This window comes from Mytilus trossulus, chromosome 12 (assembly GCF_036588685.1).
Source record: "Mytilus trossulus isolate FHL-02 chromosome 12, PNRI_Mtr1.1.1.hap1, whole genome shotgun sequence".
NCBI classification, from domain to species: domain Eukaryota; kingdom Metazoa; phylum Mollusca; class Bivalvia; order Mytilida; family Mytilidae; genus Mytilus; species Mytilus trossulus.
The window spans coordinates 5,066,226-5,090,020 of record NC_086384.1 but is presented as its reverse complement, the minus strand read 5'-3'; the positions used below and the strand labels follow the sequence as shown (position 1 = coordinate 5,090,020).

Here is a 23,795-nt window from a genome sequence, read left to right as displayed (position 1 = left end):
ACAATAAGCTGAATGATTAATATCGAGTTCATTGAAAACAGATAACTGCAATATTAATGTTAGCGAAACTCACAAGAGATTTCAATATTCAAAATAACCTTAAGCTTACACTGTTAATTTCATTACAAAATGTATTTGATAAAAACAAGACGATGTGTAATACTTAATATAAAAATTCTTTATTTGTATACCACAATTATTATGAATCACATATATATTACTTAACGGCACATTTTAGTAATAAAGAAAATTTTTGAAATCTGTTTGTACCAAATACTAACTTCAGCAACAACAATTATGTTCTTCCTTGTTTAGTTGAATATTATTACACGTTTTTAGCCGTATTTGGCACAATTTTTGGGAATTTTTGATCCTCAATGCTCTTCAACTTTGTACTTGTTTGGCTTTACAATTAATATTTGATATGAGCGTCACTGATGCGTCTTCTGTAGACGAAACGCGCGCGCGTCTGGCGTACTAAATTATAATCCTGGTACCTTTGATAACTATTTACACCACTGGGTCGATGCCACTGCTGCTTGACGTTTCGTCTCCAATGGAATCACCAGCCCAGTAGTCAGCACTTCGGTGTTGACATGAATATCAATAATGTGGTCATTTTTATAAATTTAAAACTAAGGATTGTCTTATCCCAGGCATAGATTACCTTAGCCGTATTTGGCACAATTTTCGGAATTTTGGATCATCAATGCTCTTCAACTTTGTACTTGCTTGGTTTTATAATTATTATTTGATATGAGCGTCACTGATGAGTCTTATATAGACGAAACGCGCGTCTGGCGTACTAAATTATAATCCTGATACCCTTGATAACTACCAATTAATCATAAAATGTTAATGTATTCAATTTGATTTTTCTTTAATATACCGATACATAAACAGATAAATTCAATTTATCATCATGATACTTCTTAAATTATTTTTTGTGTAGGTAAATTTGTCATTTATGTATATACAAGTGTTCTGCACTACAAGTTAAAAAGATAAAAAGATATCCATGCACAGATCGCATTAGGAATGTTTGGCACAAAAGTTGTGAATGGTCTTCAACTCGTACAGTTATGAGATTTGGCTTTCCCTCTGTTGATACGTGGGCCTTTGTTAAGTCTTGTGTAACAATTTATAATTAATAAACTATCGGTGCCACTGCTTGATATCAACTGCCCTTTTGACAGCTCTGTAGGGTTTGTTTAATATAAATAATATTTTCGTTTTCTGTAAACGAACATTTAAAATGATGAGCTTTTCGAAACGTTTATAAGTTTTGAACCCAAACATATGGTTCTGAAGGTTCTTGACATATTAATTTGCGGATGGTCGGTTTATCCCGTCAATGTGTTTGTATTGACTTTCATTTTTTGGTGGTGTGTTTTATATGTACGACTTTTCGTATTTCTTTGGTTCTTATTACGTGACTGTGTACACCAAAAGATCCCGTCAGTATGATATGGTTATATGTTATGTCATTATGATATATTTCTATTATGAACTACAAAAAACGTTTAAACACAAACGTCAAAATCATTTAATCGCGTAGTGAAATTAACTATTTGTGTATTCTTATAAATTCTATAATACTTTTGGTCTATTTTAAATATCGGTCTATTTCTGAAATTTATTCTTACATACTTTTGATTTTTTAACCCTGTATGCTAACATTGCCTATGGAAAATTAATTAGTAAGTGTTCGTCTACGTTACGCTATACTTTTTGGACCTTTTGGATTATAGCTCTTCATCTTTTATATAAGCTTTGGATTGCAAATATTTTGGCCACGAGCATCACTGAAGAGACATGTATTGTCGAAATGCGCATCTGGTGCAAGAAAATTGGTACTGTTTATTTTATTACAGGAGTAAGTCTTGTGCAAACCCTTGACTATTTTCTATGTTAACGTAATTAAAGAAGGAATTTTGAGCGGATGAGAAAGTTGATTCGATTGATTGTAGACCAGACCTTGGTTGTCTTGTTTTGGACTGACATGTCTTGGTATTATCATTCATGTGTCTGTTCAAGTAGTTTTATGATCCCCGAGAACGGATGTTCTCTTGACGAGAAAATCCATATGAATATGTTTGTTAGTGGCTATTTATACTAGCAGGGGTCTTTTGAAGACATCAAATCTACGATCAAATTTTATTTCGTGTTTAGCACTTTTAATACTTGTCTTTTTGATTTTATAAACGATAATCATTTTTTCTACTTCTTCATTCCGCAAATATCGTTCTTTATGCAAACACATTAGTATCTCCCTCTGTTCTGCATACTCATCCTTTAAGTTCAATTATGACATCCACATTTTACATTTGTCTACATGTGTATACACAAAAAGTACTATACAAGTAAAAACGACATTGCATTTCGAAGACGAAGAAAATGTTTAGGCAAATGAATAAACAGATTTAATTGTATTTAGTTGATTCTGCTCCCTTCTTTCTCATTTGTGAAGTCCATTTGATGCCTGCACATGTATTTTTGTTACGTTATTTACTTTTCGCCTTTGATTTATGAATAATATTAAAATGGGATGCTACAACATAACTTCTATAGCATATTTCATCGTTCTTTTATCCAAACAATTGCTTATTAGTTATTCAAATATAACGGCATATGCAGTTTTGAATAAAATTGAGATAAAAAATGGGAAATTTGTCAGAGACAATAAGTTAACCCCACCAAGCAGAAAACAGCCGTAGGCCCCAAAGTCAACATATGTAGCGGAAATTTCTAAAAATTCAATGTTTGCAATGTTTTTGGCAGTAATAAACATAGTCCTAGTACAATGTCAGCTTTTTATCTTTACTTGACCTTGCTAATTAGACCGGATGGAACAGCGATATAAGACTAATTGTAGAATATTTTGACCAGTCTGCTGTCTAGTGTGCTAGCATGGACCGCACCACTAGATATGTTTATCAAATTTGGTGATGTTGTAACAACCTGAAATTTTAAGGATTTTCAGAGGAATCGCCTTTTGGATTTCAGTATTATTTAAAATATAGTCTTTCCGTCTGTCGAGGGCTTTTTATTTTGTTATCGATCAAAATCATAATGGCATATCAATAATATGATCAAACAGAATTCCTCAAATGTCGTCTCGAACATTTAACCGGAATCATAAACCATTTATGCTACTCATCGTGTTCGGACATTAATTTCGAGTAAATGGTGGCGATTTATAATCAATAATGACCAATAGCATGAGAAACATATTAATAGCCTTTTTTCAGTAATATCTTGCCACGTACACATTCAAACTGAGACATCAAGAAATGATCCAAGACACATGTTTTCTCTTGCATAATCACGTTTCATACATAACTTTATTGGTCCGTTCTTCTAAAACTCATTATAATGAGTATTTTATCACAAGCGAATACATTCTGTAATTTTTCTAATGATTCATTCGAATAAAGATGATTTCTTTGTCGGACCAGTGTTTTCCATTCGCCATTTAAGCCGGGTGTGCCGACCACCTTCTTTTCAAAGCCGACCACCTTTCCATTTCAGGAGGTGGTCGGCTTTTTTTTTCAAATTCCGGATTTTTTTTCCGGTTCCGCACCGTAAAATTTTAAATACTAATCGCGCCTTGAAGTTTGTTTTTCAATGACAAAAATGGAGAATCGTCAAATTTCAATGTTTTCTTTTATTAATCAGGAGAACGGAAAGGCAGATGACGATGGTGCTAAGGAAAATTCTAAACCATATAATTCATCTAAAATGGATAGTTGAATTGAAATTGTTGAAATTAAAAAAAAAAGTATCAAAACAACAGAAAAGGCACACAGGCGATCGCGAAGATAAACAGGTTTGGAACAATCTCAAAATGGGGGATATCCCTAAAATTAGGGACTGTCCATCAGGCAATGGGTCATATAACTGTTTAAGAAAAGATAAAGAAAAACTTAGATTTATTATCTTAAAAGGGGGAAATCGTTTTATTTGATACAACTTTTCTAAAAGATTGTCCATATCATAGGCACTTGTTTCTATCCATTAGAGACCCACTATCAACGTCTCTTTGAATGTACCCCTCTTAAAAGAGATAGTCATTACATTGAGAGGTTACCCCTCATCTGTTTCTCTTTAAATGTACCCCTCATAAAAGGGATAGTCATTTCATTGAAAGATTACCCCTCATATGAGGGTCGGTGATAAATATGAACAGGACTTTAAAATGTATAATCGTCATAAAAGGATAATAAGTGAAAAAGGAGAACACTGTGTCCATTCGTTTATTCAAGTATTCAACAAACCCTCTGTATATGTCTTTAAACAATTAATTAATTAATTAGGTCATCAATTAATTAACTCATTCATGCATTCATTAATTCATTTCATTTATTTCATTTGTTTGTTCATTTTTCATTCATTTCCTTCATTTCATTCATTTCATTCATTTTATTCATTCATTCATCGTTAATTTGTTTATTCGTTCATTCATTTCAAACATAGTTATACATTTGCGAGTTGGCACCAGTTTGAATCTTGTTCATAGAGGACCTTTTCTGATGCTGGACTTTTATAACCATTCCGCTGACCAATGAGCCAATATGTTTTCATCATTCCTTTACCCTGTAAACAAGAAACAGTTACATGTAAACTAAGCAGGGTGTAAAAGGTCATACCATTTTTTGCCTTATTATTTAGTACGCCAGACTTTTAATTTAAATTGTTAACACAAGATTCATCAGTTGCGCTCGAATTAAGATAGTCAGAAGGATAAATCATTAACCTGGTCTTACGTTGACTGTTGTATGTGTGTTTGTCTCCTAATCTTATTTATAGTGTCCGTTTATTTAATCTAAATTGATGCATTTGAATTTTTGTCTCTCTCTTTGAACAGTCGTTGTCCTTTCTTCCCTTTACAATCATAACTGAGAGCGAATGTGTTTCGGTTTTGTCATCATTATGCAGTAAATTAGTGGGTATTTGTGATCATATAAATAAGAAATATGGTCCTAATGACATTTTACAGATGTGCTGCATGTTTCTTTGCAAATTCCGTGAACATTTGTTCTAGTCATTTTTATTGATAGAAAAATCGTGTGTGCAATAACAAAAAAGCTTGCATTATCTAATATAATAAATTCAACTTCTGTTACTGTTCCTCCTTGCAGCACGTCTTAAATTAACGCAGTAAGAGAGAGACCTTACTACGACATAACATTAAAATAATAGGTTGTATGTACATTAACTTATCCGGTTAAGATTACCTTTATTGTCATTTCACCCCGTTCACGTATTAAAAGTTGTGGAAACTTTTCTAATGCTGTCTTTGTACTTGGTGACATTTGAATCATACATGCTATGGAGAAAAATAAATGTGTTATATACATTATAACTAGGTTCGATTAAACAGTAAACTTATTCGATTTTTTTGTTGTCTTTCTATTAGTTTTAGAATAACGGAGAACAACAGATTGACCATCCATTAAATTCAATCTAGAAAGCTCCTCGAGAAGAATATGACATTCTCTATATACATGATATAGTCTTTTATTGAAATCATTTCAATCATCTTGTTTGGACTTTTTTTTCTTTTTTTTTTAGTTTGGGCTTCCTTAGGTACAGTGGATTCATTATTATTCGTTGGATACCAATTTTCGTGGATTTCATGGGAACAGGTGAACAACGAAATTAAATGTCCAACGAATAATTTTTTTTCTATAGACTTGTATGCAGACTTCTGCAAAACCACGAAATTAAATATCCACGAATACGTAGGTTTCCTTAATCCACAAAAATTGGAACCCACGAAAATAAATGAATCCACAGTAATCGTTTTCGTCCGTCTACTGTTTATATTTTATTTATGAGTCTAAAAGATATTAATGAAGACTTGGCGTGATGTAAATGAAATTTAACTTAGTTGTCTTGTCTTAACAATCTATAATGAAAGATTTTATCGGCAGTATATATTATTTCATACAACAAAATCTTAAATCTGCTGTTTTTGAACTATGTTTTAAATTCAGAGAATTCAAATTGATTAATTGGTTGGTGTTTTTCACAACTTTCGAAACTACTGTGCTCTGTCAAGGCCGGCTTTATTGTGACGAAGGCCTTGATAACCCATAAAAAACCACCCACCTAGGGTAGGAAAACTGCAATCCCTATCGGTTTTGACAGAAGTCTGAGCATTTTGAAGCCAGTAACTATTCTTTCATTTATTAATACTAAATGTCTTGTGAAATGAATAATAAATTCAGCGCATACAAAGTTTGTGTTTGTATCACAAAAAATCATTGACATGTACGTCACCGTAACTATTTAATGCAGAAAATGATTTATGCGTTAAACCTAAGTTCGTCAATTTGTTTATATCTATTTGCTTACCTAACTCTTCATGATTTTAGATATTTATAACAATTTACCCCACATTAGTTCCATTCAATGACATTCTACTAGAATTTAAACCGATACCCTTTTCTTATAGGTCAAAAGAATAATAAATGGGAAAAAACACAACACAAATCTATATTAGTTCAGATTTTATTTCAGATATTCATCAAAGAGGTGTAACTCCGATAAAATCGTTCAAAATATAAGATAGTGTAAATAAAGGTCAATATATAAGCACACTTTACCCTATTTGTTATTGTCTGAGAGTGTGTCTTAAAGGTTTATGACATTTGAAAAATTTGGAATATAAAAACGCAAAATTCTTTTTGAATTTAAATGACGGAGAGAAATATCCAGTTGCAGAGTTCTTTTATTCGAATCTAGCTATCACTAAAATACGCCGAAATTAAAAGATCTATTAGTGGAGAATATCTTTTGTACCACTGTGTTTACATTTTTTGAAACTAATTTGAATCGAAATGAAAGACGGTATCAAATCATTGTAGTGAAAACGATAAACATAAATACATGAAATGCCTATCAAGTTATTTGTTTTATTGGCTCCCAATCAATCTATTTCACCTACTTATACCTCAACCGAGTCGTTTTTGATGTGATATTTCGTGTTACCTGATTCCAAATTCAATTGAACTTTTCAAGTTTAACACCTAATTCATGTACGCAATCATTGTTCATAATGTTTACATTTGATTAATCTGAAAATATTACAGAAAACCTACGATGCAAGTTCAAAGCACGAACGATATAAAATTGTGCTATTAAAAATGATAGTCGAAACACAAAAGAGCTCAACACGTCATATGTTTAATGTTTTTTGGGTTAAAATCTTTATTCATTAGTTTCTGTGTAAAAATACCGAACTCCAAATGACTCAATTTGTCGTTTTTTAATCTTTGCGACTTAATTTCTTGTATATGATTAAACATCAAAGATTGCAAAGTAAGATCAACCAACTGGTTCCGATTGTCTTCAACTGTTTTATCGATATATATAGCTGTATTGTTCCTTTGTGTTAGGAAGCGACGTTGGTTAATAGGTTTGAAAGTTAAATAGGTTATTTTTTTCTATTCAGATGTAAGTCAATTAACTCGTAACGTTTTTTTCGCTGATCTTTGATTTTCCTTAAATGTACTATGCATATATATAAGTAATTTATGAGAAACGATAAAGATTTTTTTTTTCCTGAATTAATTTTGATTCAAACAAATTATAATGTCTCTTTATCACTTAAACGTTTTGAAGTATTAGTAAAATTTCTTCACATCATTGGCATAACTGTTGAAAAGTTAAAGGTAATTATATGCTCCTACACATGTGTAAACGTATAACAGGAGATGCAACACAACTTAGTTCTAACTGTTTTTTTCCCGATTACTTATTCTGTTGAAGGGTACGTTTTAAAAGAGAGCCTGGTTGTGATAAAGGGACATTCTTACTCTTTTGTCGAAAAAAAAATTTCGACGCAGAGCCCAAAAAAAGGAAAGAAATGAACAAACGACAAAACAAGAGTACATGCATATTAAACACAACATTTCGGATGTATAAAACTATTAGTTGGACATTGATCGACTATTATATTTATTTTATAATTCCACATTTACAACATAATCTTAACACTTAGTTTACAGTATGTAAAACTCACGTTTACTTGTTGATTCCATTCTGGATGCAACATTTACAGTATCACCAAACAAACAATACCGTGGCATTTTAGTTCCTACGACTCCAGCAACAACAGAACCTATACAATAAGTATAAGAAAACTCATCAGTGATAGCTCGATTGACATTTGGTACGGCAAACGCGGATATTTTATATTATATGGGGAATTTTAAAAAACGTCCATATTTTTGTATGGCTGATTTGTGTGAAAAAAAGGCTAAATCATCATTTTAATTTTGTTGTCCTGCACAGTGCGATGTAGGTTCTCCTACTGCAGAGGATAATAAGGAAAAGGTCCGTGAATTTTCTTGGAAATTGTACTGAAAACCCCAAACTGCATGTCCCAACTCCAAAAATACCAAATATCTTATAAACAAACACGTATTTACATTTACCCAAATCTTTCGGTTTTCAGTTATAAAATAGGAAATACAATGTATTTTGATGGCTATGATATAAAAGTTATATTTTATGTTCTATAGCGTACTTGATTTTTTGTTAACTAAATAACGATAACGTTTTTGCTGGCTATACTATAAATTCTGACACCCCTGTTTACCTTGCAAGTGCCACAGCACTTGCTCTATATATCTTTTTAACAATGGACGCATTACAAGACAACTCTGACAATGGTATCAACAATTATTGGCATTGAAGTAAGTAGAAATAGCCCCGTTTTTTCTTTAAATTTTTTAAATTGGTAAATGGATTTCCCCAAAAATGGACATGTAACATCACGTCCGTATCTCTATCATTATAATCAATGTTCTGTGTTTATAAAAAAAACCTCAGTGATTGTGATATTTCAGTTTCAGCGGTAATGACAAATGCTATAAAGTGTGAATATGGCCACTGCAAAACGGTTAACTAAATAACAATTGACTAATGTTGTCATGATGTGGAATTTTTGTTATGTAGTTGACCATATTGTTATTTAGGTCGCAAAAATCGACGTTGAAAACTGTACTTACCGAAGTTATAAGAAAAAAATACAAGTCATTTGTGATATCTATGGAATAGGTTATACAAAGTAAATTCACAAACATACTGCATTCAAAATTCAAAACGGAAAGTCCCTAATCAAATGGCAAAATCAAATAATAAAACACATCAAACGAATGGAAAACAACTGCGATATTCCTAACTAGGTACAGACATTTTCAAATGATGGTGGATTGAACCTGGTTTTGTAGCGCTAAACCTATCACTTGTATGACAGTCGCATTAAATGCCGTTATGTTTGCAACGATGCGTGAAAAAAAGACATGATCGGTAAAGTAGCCAAAATATGATTACGACAGTCATCACGTTGTTACAATCTCAAAACAAACAGACATAAATTTTTAGTACTTAACTACTGCTATCGAAATATGCAAAGATAAATATGCCTCCATGAACTAATATTTTTCGAGATATTGCATGCAGCTTAAAATGTGTATGTTTTATCTAAAATCATCCCTTCCAAAAAAAGAGCTTTTATCACCGTTTATTTGTTATGGCCCCTAATTTATGGGTATCTACGTTAAGGGAATTAAAATACTATTAATGATTTATGAATCATACAATTATTGGTAATGAATATCGTGGACATTCTTCTTGCAAATACAAAAGATTATGGAAAAAATCTACCAAAAATGTGTATTTTTTTTAGAATAAAGTTATTACAGCAATACATAAACATTGTTAACAAAATAATGAAGGGTTCATGTGCTCATTATATAGCTTTTTAAATGTTGGTTATCTCGTTTTGCGCTAAATGACATCACAGTATATAAAAATTCCTACATCATCGTGCATTAATTTCTGGTGTATATTGTAATAGAAAAATGTACTTTATTTGATTTCATATAGTTACTAATTAATACATGTAGAATCTTCTGTGTAAAATATTTTATAGTCAATTATTGTTTAACTACTATATACTTTAAAGTCAAACTTTCATGTTTAATTGGTGAACATAAGAAACAACAAATAGACTTTTGTTTCAAGTAAATGTCACGCTGTTCTAAGTGACTTTCTGATAGTACAAATGTTACTTAATTTTGTTTGATAAAGGTTTACAAATTATGTCATAAACTATGGACAATGGTCAACTTCATGTAGGCATTATAATTACAGATAAAGATAATAGATAAGTTAAGTCTCAAGACACGCACAAATTAGTATATAAAGTAATCAAGCCGCTATAATGTTAATAGCGAATTTCTTGATATTTTAGGTGAGTGTCTTAGTTCTGAAAATAATTTTCATTTAAATTATTTTTCTTTTAAATTTACTTTGGAAAAATGAAACAAGTTTATGAATAACTAATACTTTAATATCAAAGGTATAATCAAATATTCATTACTATTGTTATTATAATATATTTAATTTCAATTGTTTATAGTATTTTATTATTGTTTTAATTGATTTTAACTTTAAATTTGTACTGTGAAATTATATTGTAATTATTGTGATGTTTCAAATACTAATTAATAGCGAATTTCTTGATATTTTAGTTTGGTTTTTCTTTGCCATTGTTGTCCCGGCCTACTACCTTGAGCCTCCCCCAGATTGCGCCAAAGGGCATTACAATCGTCGGGTTAATATACCACAACACAAAACACAACAAATCACAACACAATATATGGTAGAGGACTATGTTCAACAATAGCAAAAAACCACTCAAACAAGGTAAAACACCAGCTAATTACCATCAGGAAATTCAATGCGATATTGAATCAGCCTTCGACAATTTAGATCTTTTCACAAAAAAACCAGACAACGTTATAAGCTTCAAACCGGATCACCCACCATCGTATCCAGTTGATGATAACGACACCACTATACCATACGTTGAAGACCAGCCTTTCTTTCAATCATCGCCTATTCATTCTAACAACTTTCTTTCGTCGTGGACAGGACAACCCACTTTGCCATCCAGTATCACTCCATTAAGACCATCAATTGTACGCCGGCCATCTATTCCATCAACACTTGCTAAAAAACCGGCACCTACCTCAAATTTACTTCAAACGCCACAACATTTTTCATCATTGTATCCTACTCTACCAATTTTAGCTACAACATCCACAACATCACAAATTCCTTCAACAGTAACTGCTACAACATCCACAACAGTTCCAGTAACTACAGCTGCAGGACCAGGGACAGTAGCATTAACATTAGCAGGACCAGGACCAGGAGCAGTAGCAGTAGCAGGACCAGGACCAGGACCAGGACCAGGACCAGGAACAGGAGCAGTAGCGGGACCAGCATCAGCAGCAACAGCCCATTTCCAAGGTAGGACAACACAACCTCCTACCAACATTTATAATATGTCATCAATTTTGAAAATTGAAAAATTTAAAGGTGACACTACTCAAAATCCGGAAACTTGGTTAACCAATTTTAATCAATATTGTAGTTTTTACGATTTGTCAAAGAAAAAGAGTGCAGAGTCATTTCCTTTTCATTTAGAAGGCCACGCCAAAATTTGGTATGATACAGTGGCCGATTCAAAAAAACATCATTTTGATTTTTTGATCGCTGCTTTCAGAGATCGTTTTAAAGATAAACAACATCTTTTGGACATAACAATTTTACAAACCCATCAAGGAAGAAATGAGTCTGTACTAGATTTCTTATCTAGGTTGTTAAAATTAGCTACTAATAGAAATATATCTGATGATATATTGCTAGCCGTAGCAATGAATGGTTTAAGGGCTGATTTAAAAACAATAGTCATGACGAAGGAACCTAAAAATATTGAAGAATTTAGGCATGCTGCAAATTTGGCAGAAAAAGCTATTGATTCAAATGTAAATTCTGTAAATTCTATGAATCAAACTGTTTTAAACGAAATTCATTCGCTAAAGGAACATATACAATCTATTAATGTAAATAGTACAACTCCAGATACTCCCCAACATCAATCTTATCAACCTCCTCAAAATTCCGTTTATGTACAACAGCCAGTTTATCATACCCCAAGAACGCCATATCATACTGGGTATCCATCAAATAGGTATAAGGCTCCACAAAATCAACAACCACGTCAAAATTTCAATAGGATGCCTCCACACTATCCCGTTAATCAAAATTTTCGACAACCATTTAGATTTCAAAATCAATCACAAACATCATCTCGTAGATGTTTATATTGCAATAGGTTTTCTCATGATAGAAACCAATGTCCCGCCAGAAATGCAACTTGCCAACTTTGTAACAAAATGGGACATTTTGCAACAGCCTGTCTATCTACCAGAAGAATGCAACCACAATAGCAATTCAAGCCTGTTCGAATTTCTACTTTGGACAGGCATACAAAATTTAACAAAGTTAAAAACAATTGTTCAAATCACGAAAGTTCACAAAAGCAAACAAAACAATTTCTTACAGATCTGCATCAATGTCTTATTCCTGTATATTTTGGTGGTATTCACATTAAAACACTTTTAGACACCGGATCAACAATATCTGCTATTAATGAAAAAACATTCTTGAAAACGATATATGCAAGCAATCGTTTATTACAATCAGACATTAAGCAAATAGTTGGGGCAGGTGGAGCTACTTACCCAGTTAAAGGTCAAATTGAGTTAAAATTTAAAATAGGCGGAGTAATACTTTCTCAAAATTTTTATATTATTCCAGCTTTAAGACATTCTATGATCTTAGGAACAGATTTTTGCAAAGAAAAAAGTGTTTGTTTAAACTGGAATACTAACAAATTATCTTTGATTAAAGATTCAGTTACAATCAATGTAGTAAGCGTAACACCAGGTTTTGCTAGGGTCTATAGGAAGACAAAAATCCCTCCTAATACAATTATGAATGTTTGTGTTAGATTGTCTCAGGCATTGCCGAATCAAAATTACTTGTTAGAACCATTAAAAAATTCAAAGTACAATTTTCTAACAGCTAGATGTTTAATCAAAAATTGTAACAGCAAATGTTACCTACAAATTTTGAATCCTACAAATGAGGTCATTACTTTAAAATCAGGTTTGATTTTAGCTACTCTTAATGATGTAGATAAAAATAATATATTTGCTTTAGACGATGACAAGTCTACAAATAAAACATCAAGTAAATATATAAACTCGGTACAAACTAAAGTAAATCAAACAGATATTCAATTTGATCTATCAAAAGCTGATTTAACAGATCCACAAAAACAACAATTGAAATCATTTTTAAACCAAAATAGGAATGTTTTTGCAACCAATTTACAAGAATTAGGTCAAACTGATGTCTATAAACATAAAATTAATACCGGAAATGCCCCGCCCGTCACAACTCGTCCTTATAGGACATCGCCAGCTGCTAAACAAGAAATTCAAAGGCAAGTCGAAGAACTTCTTAAAAATGATATAATAGAGCCATCAACTAGTGAATATAGCTCGCCAATTGTCCTTGTTAAGAAAAAAGATAACACATGGAGACTATGCATTGATTTTCGTGCACTTAACAAACAATCAATTCTTCAGCAACATCCTTTGCCTAGATTAGACGATGTATTTGATGCTATAGGCCAATCAAATGCCAAAATTTATTCACGACTTGATTTGACAACTGCTTACTATCAAATGCCAATGGACGAACATTCAAAGCATAAAACAGCGTTTATAACTCATGATAACTTATATCAATTCAAGAGAATGCCTTATGGTTTAAATAATGCTTGTCAAAGTTTTCAATCTTTAATGACACAAGTTTTAAGAGGTTTAACATGGAAACATTGTTTAGTGTACGTTGACGATGTTATTATTTGGTCTGAAGATTTTGAATCTCATTTACAACATTTAGACTTGATTTTTCAAAGGTTAAATCAGGCAAATTTAAAACTAAGACCAAAGAAATGTGATTTTGCTCAATCAGAAATTCTTTATTTAGGACATATAATTTCTAAAGAAGGTATAAAAGTCGACACTTCTAAAACAAAAGCTGTTGAAACTTTTCCTATTCCAAACAATCAACATGATGTCCGCAGTTTTTTAGGTTTATGCAACTATTATAGGAAATTTGTTAAGGGTTATGCCAAAATTGCATCACCTTTGAATCGACTTCTTACTAAAGATACTCCTTTTAAATGGACCACGGATTGTCAAAACGCTTTTGATACATTAAAAGAAGCTTTAACATCAACTCCAGTTTTAAATTTCCCAAATTTCAATAAACCATTTATTGTATCTTGTGACGCTTCGGGATCCGCAATAGGTTATATTTTATCACAATTTGGACAGGATGAAAAAGAACATGTAATTGGTTACGGTGGTAGAGCTTTAACACCGGCAGAAAAAAATTACACGGTGACAGAACAAGAAATGTTAGCACTAGTATCAGCAGTCGCGTATTTTCACGTGTATCTTGCGACTAACAAATTTACTATTTACACAGACCATAAAGCTTTGACATGGTTACAAACTATAAAACATACAAATTCAAGATTGATAAGATGGGCGTTAAAATTACAAGAATATAAATTTGACGTTATACATCGTTTGGGATCGAGAAACCAACACTGCGATGCGCTTTCCAGACGAACTTATGAAAAACAGCCAGAACAAACCAAAGTTTTAACTGAAATTACTTTCATTTATCCCGGGGAAACTTTGGAACAGATTAATAATTCTGAAAAAGAAATTCCAATCTTTTCCTTACAAGATATTTCATCTTTACAAAAACAGTGCCCATATTTTGGACCAATAATCACCTTCTTACAAAACGACACTTTACCAGATGATAAAAAAAGAGCACAAGCAATACCATATGAAACTAGTCAATATGAACTTCTAAATGATACTTTGTATCATTTCTTTCAACCTAGAACAAAGACTAGGACCTCAAAACATCAATTAATAAAACAAGTAGCAATTCCACAACCATTGCGCAATGATATTTTATTATCATTTCATGATCAAAAAGCAGGTGGTTCACATTTAGGTGTTCAAAGAACTTATGAAGCTATCAAACAAAGATACTTTTGGCCGAAAATGTATCAAAATGTTTATGATTATGTCACTAGTTGTCAAATTTGTCAAACTATGAAAAAAGACAGTACTGCGAAAAAAGCACCATTAAAATCATTACCAATACAAGGACCTTTTGTTCGCCTTCACATGGACGTTTTAGGGGGACTACCAACTTCAAATGAAAAATACAAATATATTTTGTTAGTAACCGATTCTTTCTCGCATTGGTGCGAAAGTTTTCCAATGAAAACTCAAGAAGCTGAAGAAATTGCAAACATTTTATATTCTGAAATTTTTACCAGATACGGAGCTTGTCGATATTTGGTATCCGATAGACATGCAAGTAATTTAAGTAAACTTGTCAACATTTTATGCAAAATGTTCAATGTTACACAACATTTTACTAGTTCATATCATCCGCAGAGTAACGTAGCATGTGAAAGAACAAATTCTACATTAGCACAATCTTTAAGAGCGTATTGCTCTGAGCAACAAACAAATTGGCCGCAAATTTTACCAAGTATTATGATGGCATTTAGAATGAGTCCTTGTACTCAGTCTACAGGTTTTTCACCTTACTATATGATCTTTGGAAGAGAAATGCCTTTACCGATAGATACAGCTTTAATACCTGAAGAATTAATCACTCAATCTCCAGAAAAATATATAGATCAATTAATAAATAGAGTCAAAATTATTCATGATCTTGCTAAAACAAATTTGGAAGATGCTTGAGCCTCCCCCAGATTGCGCCAAAGGGCATTACAATCGTCGGGTTAATATACCACAACACAAAACACAACAAATCACAACACAATATGTACATGAATACATGAATACACTTCACAGTAAACAGCTGACATATGTGAATTTATTGAAGATAGAAAAGTTACCAACCTTCGTTTACCTTGTATTTAACCCCCTCCGAATGTGCAAATATACATGACATACATTATATCCGTTTTTCGTTGCAACTACTTAAAAATGTTGTTTTGCCATTGTAGAACTTCCATTTGAATTTCTCTTGGATTTTTTTTTTATTATATTACTTTTTATCTATTTAATTATTTTTTTCCGTCTTCTTCAATAGAAAAACAATATAAGGTTAAAAAGATTAAAAAGGTTTATAGTCTACTGAAATGGTCAATGAATCGACTCATGTGTTTCTTTACTTTGAAATACTTTCGGTTTACTATGCATATATGTAAATATCGAAGTATGTTTAGCAAAATATTCCTCAGTGATTCTTAACTTCTTAAGTCAGTCAACTTGCAATTGACATGTTTTAACAACTTCAAACAGCACAAGATTTATTTGCATACATTTGCAAATTGTTCCTTACTTATAAGACCTGTCAGTTAGTTTGTGGAATATAGCTGATTGTGATTAAATATTTGTGGAATTATATGATTATTTGTAAAAACGATCGTCGACTCAAACTTGAGTTCTCATTCGACTTATTTCCGCAAAATCAAAATTATATGTAGTGTTGCATACCGAAATTTGATTTAGCTTAACGATATCCGTCATAGACACTTTTCGAATAAATAATAAAAAGAGATAAAATGTGCGCTTTTTTACTAACGTAAGTCATGATTAACTTTTTTTTTAGATTAGCCATGCTTTGGCATGTTTTGTTAGAACCTGCAAGTAAGTACAGTAAAATGATAATTACAAATGAAAGTCGACAGATGTTTTTAAAAAAGACCCTGGTGTGAAATAAATTAAGAGGAAATTGATACAATTCTTTTTCAACCTTATCATAGCAGGTACCGTTCCAATAAGATTTATCGGTAATTACTCTGAATATGAAAGATAATTCGATCATAAAATAAAAATGAATGAACGTAATAAGACAAACAAACTGTGAACATTGATCGAATAAAACCTTTACAAATAGATACATACACGTCGACAAAAGTAAAGCAGCACCTAACTGTTTTGCTTCTGTTTTCTGTTTTAAAATTAAATTTGATACTGCTTTGTTTCCATATTTTTTGTTAATCTATTTTTAATCGACATGTAAGCATTTATATATACATTTTATTTCTATGTACCTTAAAAACAGGTATTCTAAAGCTATATACAAGTTTTTTCCTTGCAAGTTGCATGCAATAAAATGAGAGTGTTAACAGCAGACTACATTTATCCAATTTGCGTGCCCGTAAACCAGTCGAAAGACCAATGCTGTCTCATAGACATCGTCCGACTCGACATCTTTGGTCACGTGGTCACCAAAATTGGATTTTTAGCAAGTGGCTTGAAGTCTATTGGACTGAAGAGGACAGATTCCTCCTACATCATATCGAAGGGCGCATGCTTCTATGGAGTCCTCCAAATACAACATACAGGGAAAATCACATCCTTGGAACTACAGCATTTGGTGGTGAGGGTTTGGCAGGTTGTGGTTATTTTTTGTACGACTTCAAAATGGACCTTTATGTTCAGGATGGGACTATGACGGTTCAAAACCATCGCGGTAACATAACAGGGATATTGTTGTGCCACATTTGGATAATCACAATTTTCAACTAGACCGATATTCATGGACAATAATACTAGACCGAACAGAGAACTCATTGTTTCAGAATATTTGCGGCAGGAGGCAATTGACACAATTCCTTGGCCTGCCTGTCACCGGATATAAATCGAATTCTATATGTTATCTTTTAAAAACACAAATTCAGTTCAATCCATAGATATTTCGGTTAGTTATGAATTCATAAAAAAAAACGATTCTAGAAAATTATCAGGTGTTGTTTAAATTTTGGCGAGATTTATATCATAAATTCCCGCCATAAGTTAAGCACCACCCAATTTAATTTCTAAATAATTACTTTATTTATTATTTTTTTTATAAAAGAATACTATATATTAAACCTGTAAACAATAGGTAACTTTTGGATACAGGTAAAATGTAAATCGATTACATTTTGATTGTTCAAAACCAGTTATAACAACCTGTCTTGTCTGTTTTTCGCGTTACTGTTTTTGACTAAACACAAATGATTTTAGCACTTGCCTTTCGCACTTGAATTAGCCATTAATATCAAACTTTTAAAATGGCAAGACGAAAACTGAGTATTGCGGAACGCTGGCAAGTTGCAGGTATGGCAAATAGAGGTCTAAGTTGCCGTAGAATAGCGGTCCATTTTTGTGTTAACCACACTGTGATTATCAGGCTCGTGCAGAGATACCGACAGACAGGGTCAGTTGAAGACCGCCCTAGAGCAGGCAGACCACGTAAAACTACTCCCAGAGAAGACAGAAATCTTTCTCGGCAAGCAAGATTGAAACCTTTTTCGTCTGCTGATCAGTTTCGTAGACTTTGGCCTATTGGGGGTAGAGTAAGTGTGCGGACTGCGATATGTAGGTTGCATTGTTTCCGTCTAAGGACTCGGAGGCAAATAAAGCGCCCGAAATTAACTTTAAGACACCGTAGAGCAAGACTTCAGTGGCCTAGGAACCATCGCCGATGGACTTTACGCAGCTGGAGAAGAATTCACTGGTCCGATGAAAGTCGTTTCTAGCTGAAGCCCGTCAACGAACACGTGTTTGGAGGAAAGAAACACCGCATATCGGGACAATAACATTTTTGGTACAGCAGATTTCGGTGGCGGCGGTGTAACAGTATGGGGATAATTTCCCATGACTGTGAGCTTGATATGCCTGTTCTTCACGGTACCCTAAATGGACAAAGTAACCGGGATGACATCCTGAACACCATTGTATCGCCTCATTTTGAAAATCACGCGTTAGCTGATAGACCGGTCTTTCAAGATGACAATGCGAGACCTCATCGTGCACGAATTGTCAACACATAACTGACGTCCAAATCAATAAACACTTTTCCTTGGCCGGCCATGTCACCTGACATGAACCCAATTGAACATGTATTGGACTTTTTCGGCCGTAAACTTAACAGAATTGAGGGTCGCGTTGGTACAGGAATGGCAGAGATTTCCACTGTATAGGCTACGACGACTTGTGTAAGGAATGAGGAGACGTGTATTGAATCTACCGTAAGCTCGGAAGCTATACACGATATTGACTATATCAACCTTAATTGACAGTAAATGTATACTTGATTGTTTTCCAAAAAGTTCAAAACTGTATCATTATTTGAAATAAATGAAAATGATCAACAAATTAAAACATTTTATAGGGATTTTAACTTTTTGTTTTAACGTAAAATTGAAAGTTCCCTTTACACAACAGAAAGCATAAAAAACCTTAACTTTTATTTTGTTTATACTGCACAATATTTACAGTGTATTTAACCAATGTCAACACGATTAACTCTTATTCAAAAATATTGAATTTTTGGATTTGAAATTTTTTTATTGATAAAAATATGAGTGGTGCTTAACTTATGGCGGAGTGTATATATATACAATATGTTGTATGATTGCAAATTGTAAATTACAAGATAACAACTGAAACATATATTAACAACTATAGGTCATCGAACGGCATTCAGCAATGAGCAAAGCCCATATCGCATAGTCAGCTTTGAAAGGCCATGAAACGACAAATGTAAAACAATACAAACAAAATCAATACTGCCAAATTTCTGTACAAAAATATGAACAAAAAACAAATCTGACACATAGCACATAAATACTTTTAGTTCATATATATTGGTATAGTCATATATGACCAAAATGTGAACTTTGGTCGTAAACGACCTGTCGAAATATTAATGTTAATTCATTTTACAAAACGATAAACATTAAAAAAAAAACATAAATGAAATATGTGTCGATCTGCAATTTGCAGTTTTTATTAATATTCCTCGTTGTTATTCAAGTTACATCATGACTATTTTTATAATGACAAGGTACGTATGTACTGCCCATTTTAGGTTCAATTAAATTTACGATTCAGATCCATGTACTGACAAATTATATACGTTTCTGAAATAGTCCAGTGTCATGGCATAATGTGGAACTGATTAAGGGAAAATAACGATAGTTTCTCACATTCACGCATATAGTAATTGATATCATGCTATATATTAATATTTTAAATTCTTGAACTTAAACAAAACAATTTATATGATAATATGGTTAAGCCATCACGAAATTGTGACAGTTTTTATCATGTCTTATGACTCTTTTATGAGAATTGACAAATTGATAAGTATAATACATAGACTAGTACGGTCATGTTAATAGCGGTGAATTAATGGTATTCAAGCCTAAACGTTCCAATTATAGAAACACTTCGTAATTGCCATGTTATGTGCAAATGCACGGAATCATTCGTTTCCTGTTCAGAAAGAAGTCGAGACAGGTTTAATCTATCGTTTCCCTTATTTGATGATATTTCCTTTATCGTTTTATCAAATAAACTCAAATACAATGTTGTTATTATATATCACAGTGTATTTAACCTGAGTAATTTGAATACAAACAAAAAAACAAAAAAACTACAGGGTATAGAAAAAAATCTGTTGTAATTTGGAGCCAATAAAAGACATCAATCTGGTATTGTGATAGGATATAAGGTTTTTAGTAGATTATATATAAACATTTAGGACAACGATTCGAGACATCAGATAGGATACATATTAACGTGTAACATATCATTCATCTCTTGATTCGTTTTTGTTTAGACGGACGTATATATATTTCAGGGTATTTTGAAATGTTTAGTTCAATAGAAGGTCACACTGGTATGGAATCAATGAGGTCGAATTGTGCACTTGCAATTTAAAATATCATATTCGATGTTCCCTAAATTATTTTGATAGGATTTAACCAAATGATCAATGCCTAAGGCGAATGATTATTTTACCTCATCCATTTTATATTAATTAGAAAAGAATGTAAAAAGTAATATCACAATAATACTCCTAGAAAAATTCTAACCAGAAAGTCCATGATTAAATGGCAAAATCAAAAGCTCAAGCACATCAAACGAATGGATAACAACTGTCAAAATTCTGACTTGGTACAGACATTTTCTTATAAAGAAAAAAGTGGAATAAATCTGGTTTTAAAGCTTTATAAACCTCTCACTTGTATGACAGTTGCATCAAATTCGATTATATTGACAACGATGTGTGAACAAAACAAATAAACATAATAGGTAAAAATGTCAAACATAGGGGTACAGCACTCAACATTATGTTAAACTCATAATCACTATAAAACAAACAAAACTGTGACGAAGAAGAACACAATGGAATATAGACCAATCATATTAGCAACCATTAAAGACAATAATACACAAATTTACCATAGTACGATAACACAACGTCGGGATGTATAAGTACAGAGCCACGTCATATATGTATAAAAGAAATCTAAAAAAAAAGCATATAGACTAATCACATTAACAAACACGAAAGACAGGAATAAGAGAATAATCATTGAACAATAGCACAATGACGGAATGTACTAATACTGAACCACGTCAAATGAATATCAATAAAACGACTAAACAGTAAAAGTAATATTCAGAAAAATTGTAAAAGGCACTAGTTCGTTTACACCTATATTATTACAATATGTTTAATTTCCTGTTTATCTATGCAAATCTTTCTGCTTTAGATTTCAATATATATAAGGGATACATAAAACAATCACTGCTAAAACGTACCTGTATTAATGCCAATTCTAAGTTTCCAATGCTCCTCGGGTATGTGAGGTACTGTCGCTTGGTTAACAACTGTCATTATATCTAAAGACATCAATGCTATCTCTAACACATGTCGGTCTTTATTTCGAATGGGTAAACCTGACGCTACCATATAGGCATCACCTGTAACACATGTTAAGTTATCAATATACTTAGTTAAAACATTTTGCTATCCGGAATATTCAGGTTAGGGTGTTTGTTCGTCTGATGTGAAAACCTGAAATCGATTTGTAAATTTGGAACCAGCTACTTCTTCAATAATTGGCCCCCTTACTATTCTCATCCTATTTTTGTACGTGAGTGTGTTACTCTTTGTGTTTTCGACGTCATACTTTAAAGAGCTTTGTTGATTTTTTTTAGTACTACCTTCTTTGTTATTATCTAGGTTTATTTGTGGGAATGGGGGGAGTGACGAGGGTTGGGGTATGAGGTAGGTGATGGGGTAGGGGTGGGGATGATTTTGGGGTTGAGGTTCTTCACATTGTTTTTTTTATCAAAACTAAAAATTAGAAACGTACATGCATTTGTCATTTAAGTGTTCCAATGTTTCTGTGTTTATGACACAAATGTGTTTGTGTGCTATAGTGTTCTCGTGCACAATCTTGAGTATGAAATAAAATCAGAGTACTGAAACATGTATGTTGATAAACTAAGGTAAGTTAATCTTATACTTAAGATTATGAAAATCATTAATGTTACCTTTTTGAAAGCATTTAAACTGAAAAGGCAGATAATGTAGTTGAACAAAAAGTATCAAATAAAGTTAGGAAACGAAAAAGAAATGATTTGAACGCTTAGATCACACATTATAATTAATGTCCGAAACCATACCAACACATTCAAGAAACGAAAACGGATGTAGGATGGTTGGTGTAGATGGTCAATTATATGTTAACTTCATAACTTAAGTTTCGCAATTTCTAATGATTTTTATAAAGGTAAATGTTAAATGCATTCAAAGTTTTTCATTTTATATGGCAATCATATTTAATAATTTAATATACAAAAGAAGTTTCAGTTAAAGCATTTGTATGTTCGATAAGGTCCTTTTTAGCTAAAATTTCAAGTTAATGTACAGTATTTCTTAGTGTTAATTGTTAGGCCCTTTACAGATTGCTGTTCGGTGTGAGCAAAAGCTCCGTATTGAAGACTGTATGCAAGGGACCCTCATCTATATTTGGATTCCAAATGTTTATCTTACCAATAGTCTCGACTTTATAAACATCAAACAATTCTAGACGATCATCTATCATAATGTAAAGTATATTCAACATGTTTATAACTTCCATTGGTGAACTCATGGAACAAATAGTCGTAAAACCAACAATATCGGAAAAATAAATCGTAACTGAATCATAATGTTCTGGATGAATTGATAAATTTTTCATCATTCGTTTAGCAATTGCAATTGGCAACATTTGATAAAGAAGTTGTTCTGAACGTTTCCGTTCAATTTCCAAGTCAGCAGTTTTGTGTTTGAGCGATGTTGCAAACGATTGAAGTTTCTTTGTGAGACGGTACACAAGATAAATAATGATAGGAGACATTATTACAACTCCAATGATTTCAATCACGTTAAATATTAAACTCTTTTGAAGTGACGTTATATGGTCTGCCAATGATCTAATAATTTCCTGAAAAAGAAACAGTATATAAATCTCACATTAGAACGGAATAGGTTCAAAGCATATTTAATGCACCGATAAGACAATCAGCATACATGTTGTAAGTCAATAATGTTCATTCGTTATCATTGTTTTTGATGCAACACGTATATGACTTAACGAACTCTTGTCTATATAATATTCAAGATTTTTTATTTGTCTAGATATTGTATAGTGTTTTATCGTTCTGTTTTCTTTTGACTTATGAGTATGGATATGGCTTCTTCATTATGTATATTCCGCCCCTTTTTGAACCATATGAATCTTTTGTACAATTTTATTGTTTTCTGACAGATTTACATGTTCAATATTAATACAATGAATCCTTTCATGTTCGTGTCAGAAGGCAACACACTTAAAAGGGAACAAGTTTATTTTGTCTTGATAAAAATTACGTAAAGGTATAAGTATGCAACGTTATACATATGTGCACATGAATTATATTTACAATACCATGAAACGGTAATCACTCAAAAAAAGC

At 32.3% G+C, this 23,795-nt stretch overlaps 3 protein-coding genes across 3 annotated transcripts in view; 2 read left to right on the top strand and 1 right to left on the bottom strand.

The window, feature by feature from the left end:
* The window catches only part of LOC134693198 (SUZ domain-containing protein 1-like), a 260,322-nt gene that overhangs the window by 172,232 nt on the left and 64,295 nt on the right, over window positions 1–23,795 (top strand). The window lies entirely within an intron of this gene.
* LOC134693397 (guanylate cyclase 2G-like) lies at window positions 4,405–23,280 on the bottom strand. The gene is made up of 5 exons (XM_063554194.1): window positions 22,852–23,280; window positions 21,612–21,773; window positions 8,030–8,128; window positions 5,238–5,329; window positions 4,405–4,596 (listed from the first exon to the last, which is right to left on the bottom strand). Exons 1-5 carry the CDS (start codon window positions 23,195–23,197, stop codon window positions 4,477–4,479), a joined length of 819 nt encoding a protein of 272 aa, XP_063410264.1. The 5' UTR covers window positions 23,198–23,280; the 3' UTR covers window positions 4,405–4,476.
* Window positions 10,442–12,338, top strand: LOC134693112 (uncharacterized). Its single transcript, XM_063553821.1, has one exon. The coding sequence runs from the start codon at window positions 10,689–10,691 to the stop codon at window positions 12,312–12,314; it is 1,626 nt and encodes a 541-aa protein (XP_063409891.1). The 5' UTR covers window positions 10,442–10,688; the 3' UTR covers window positions 12,315–12,338.

Coding starts and splice junctions, on each gene's coding strand:
- LOC134693112 (XM_063553821.1), top strand. CDS start 10,689: ATGTTCAACAATAGCAAAAAACCACTCAAACAAGGTAAAACACCAGCT.
- LOC134693397 (XM_063554194.1), bottom strand. CDS start 23,197: ATGTCTCCTATCATTATTTATCTTGTGTACCGTCTCACAAAGAAACTT. Junction 8,129..21,611: donor TAGAATTGGCATTAATACAG/GTACGTTTTAGC, acceptor CTTATTGTATAG/GTTCTGTTGTTGCTGGAGTC. Junction 4,597..5,237: donor GGGGTGAAATGACAATAAAG/GTAATCTTAACC, acceptor TCTTGTTTACAG/GGTAAAGGAATGATGAAAAC.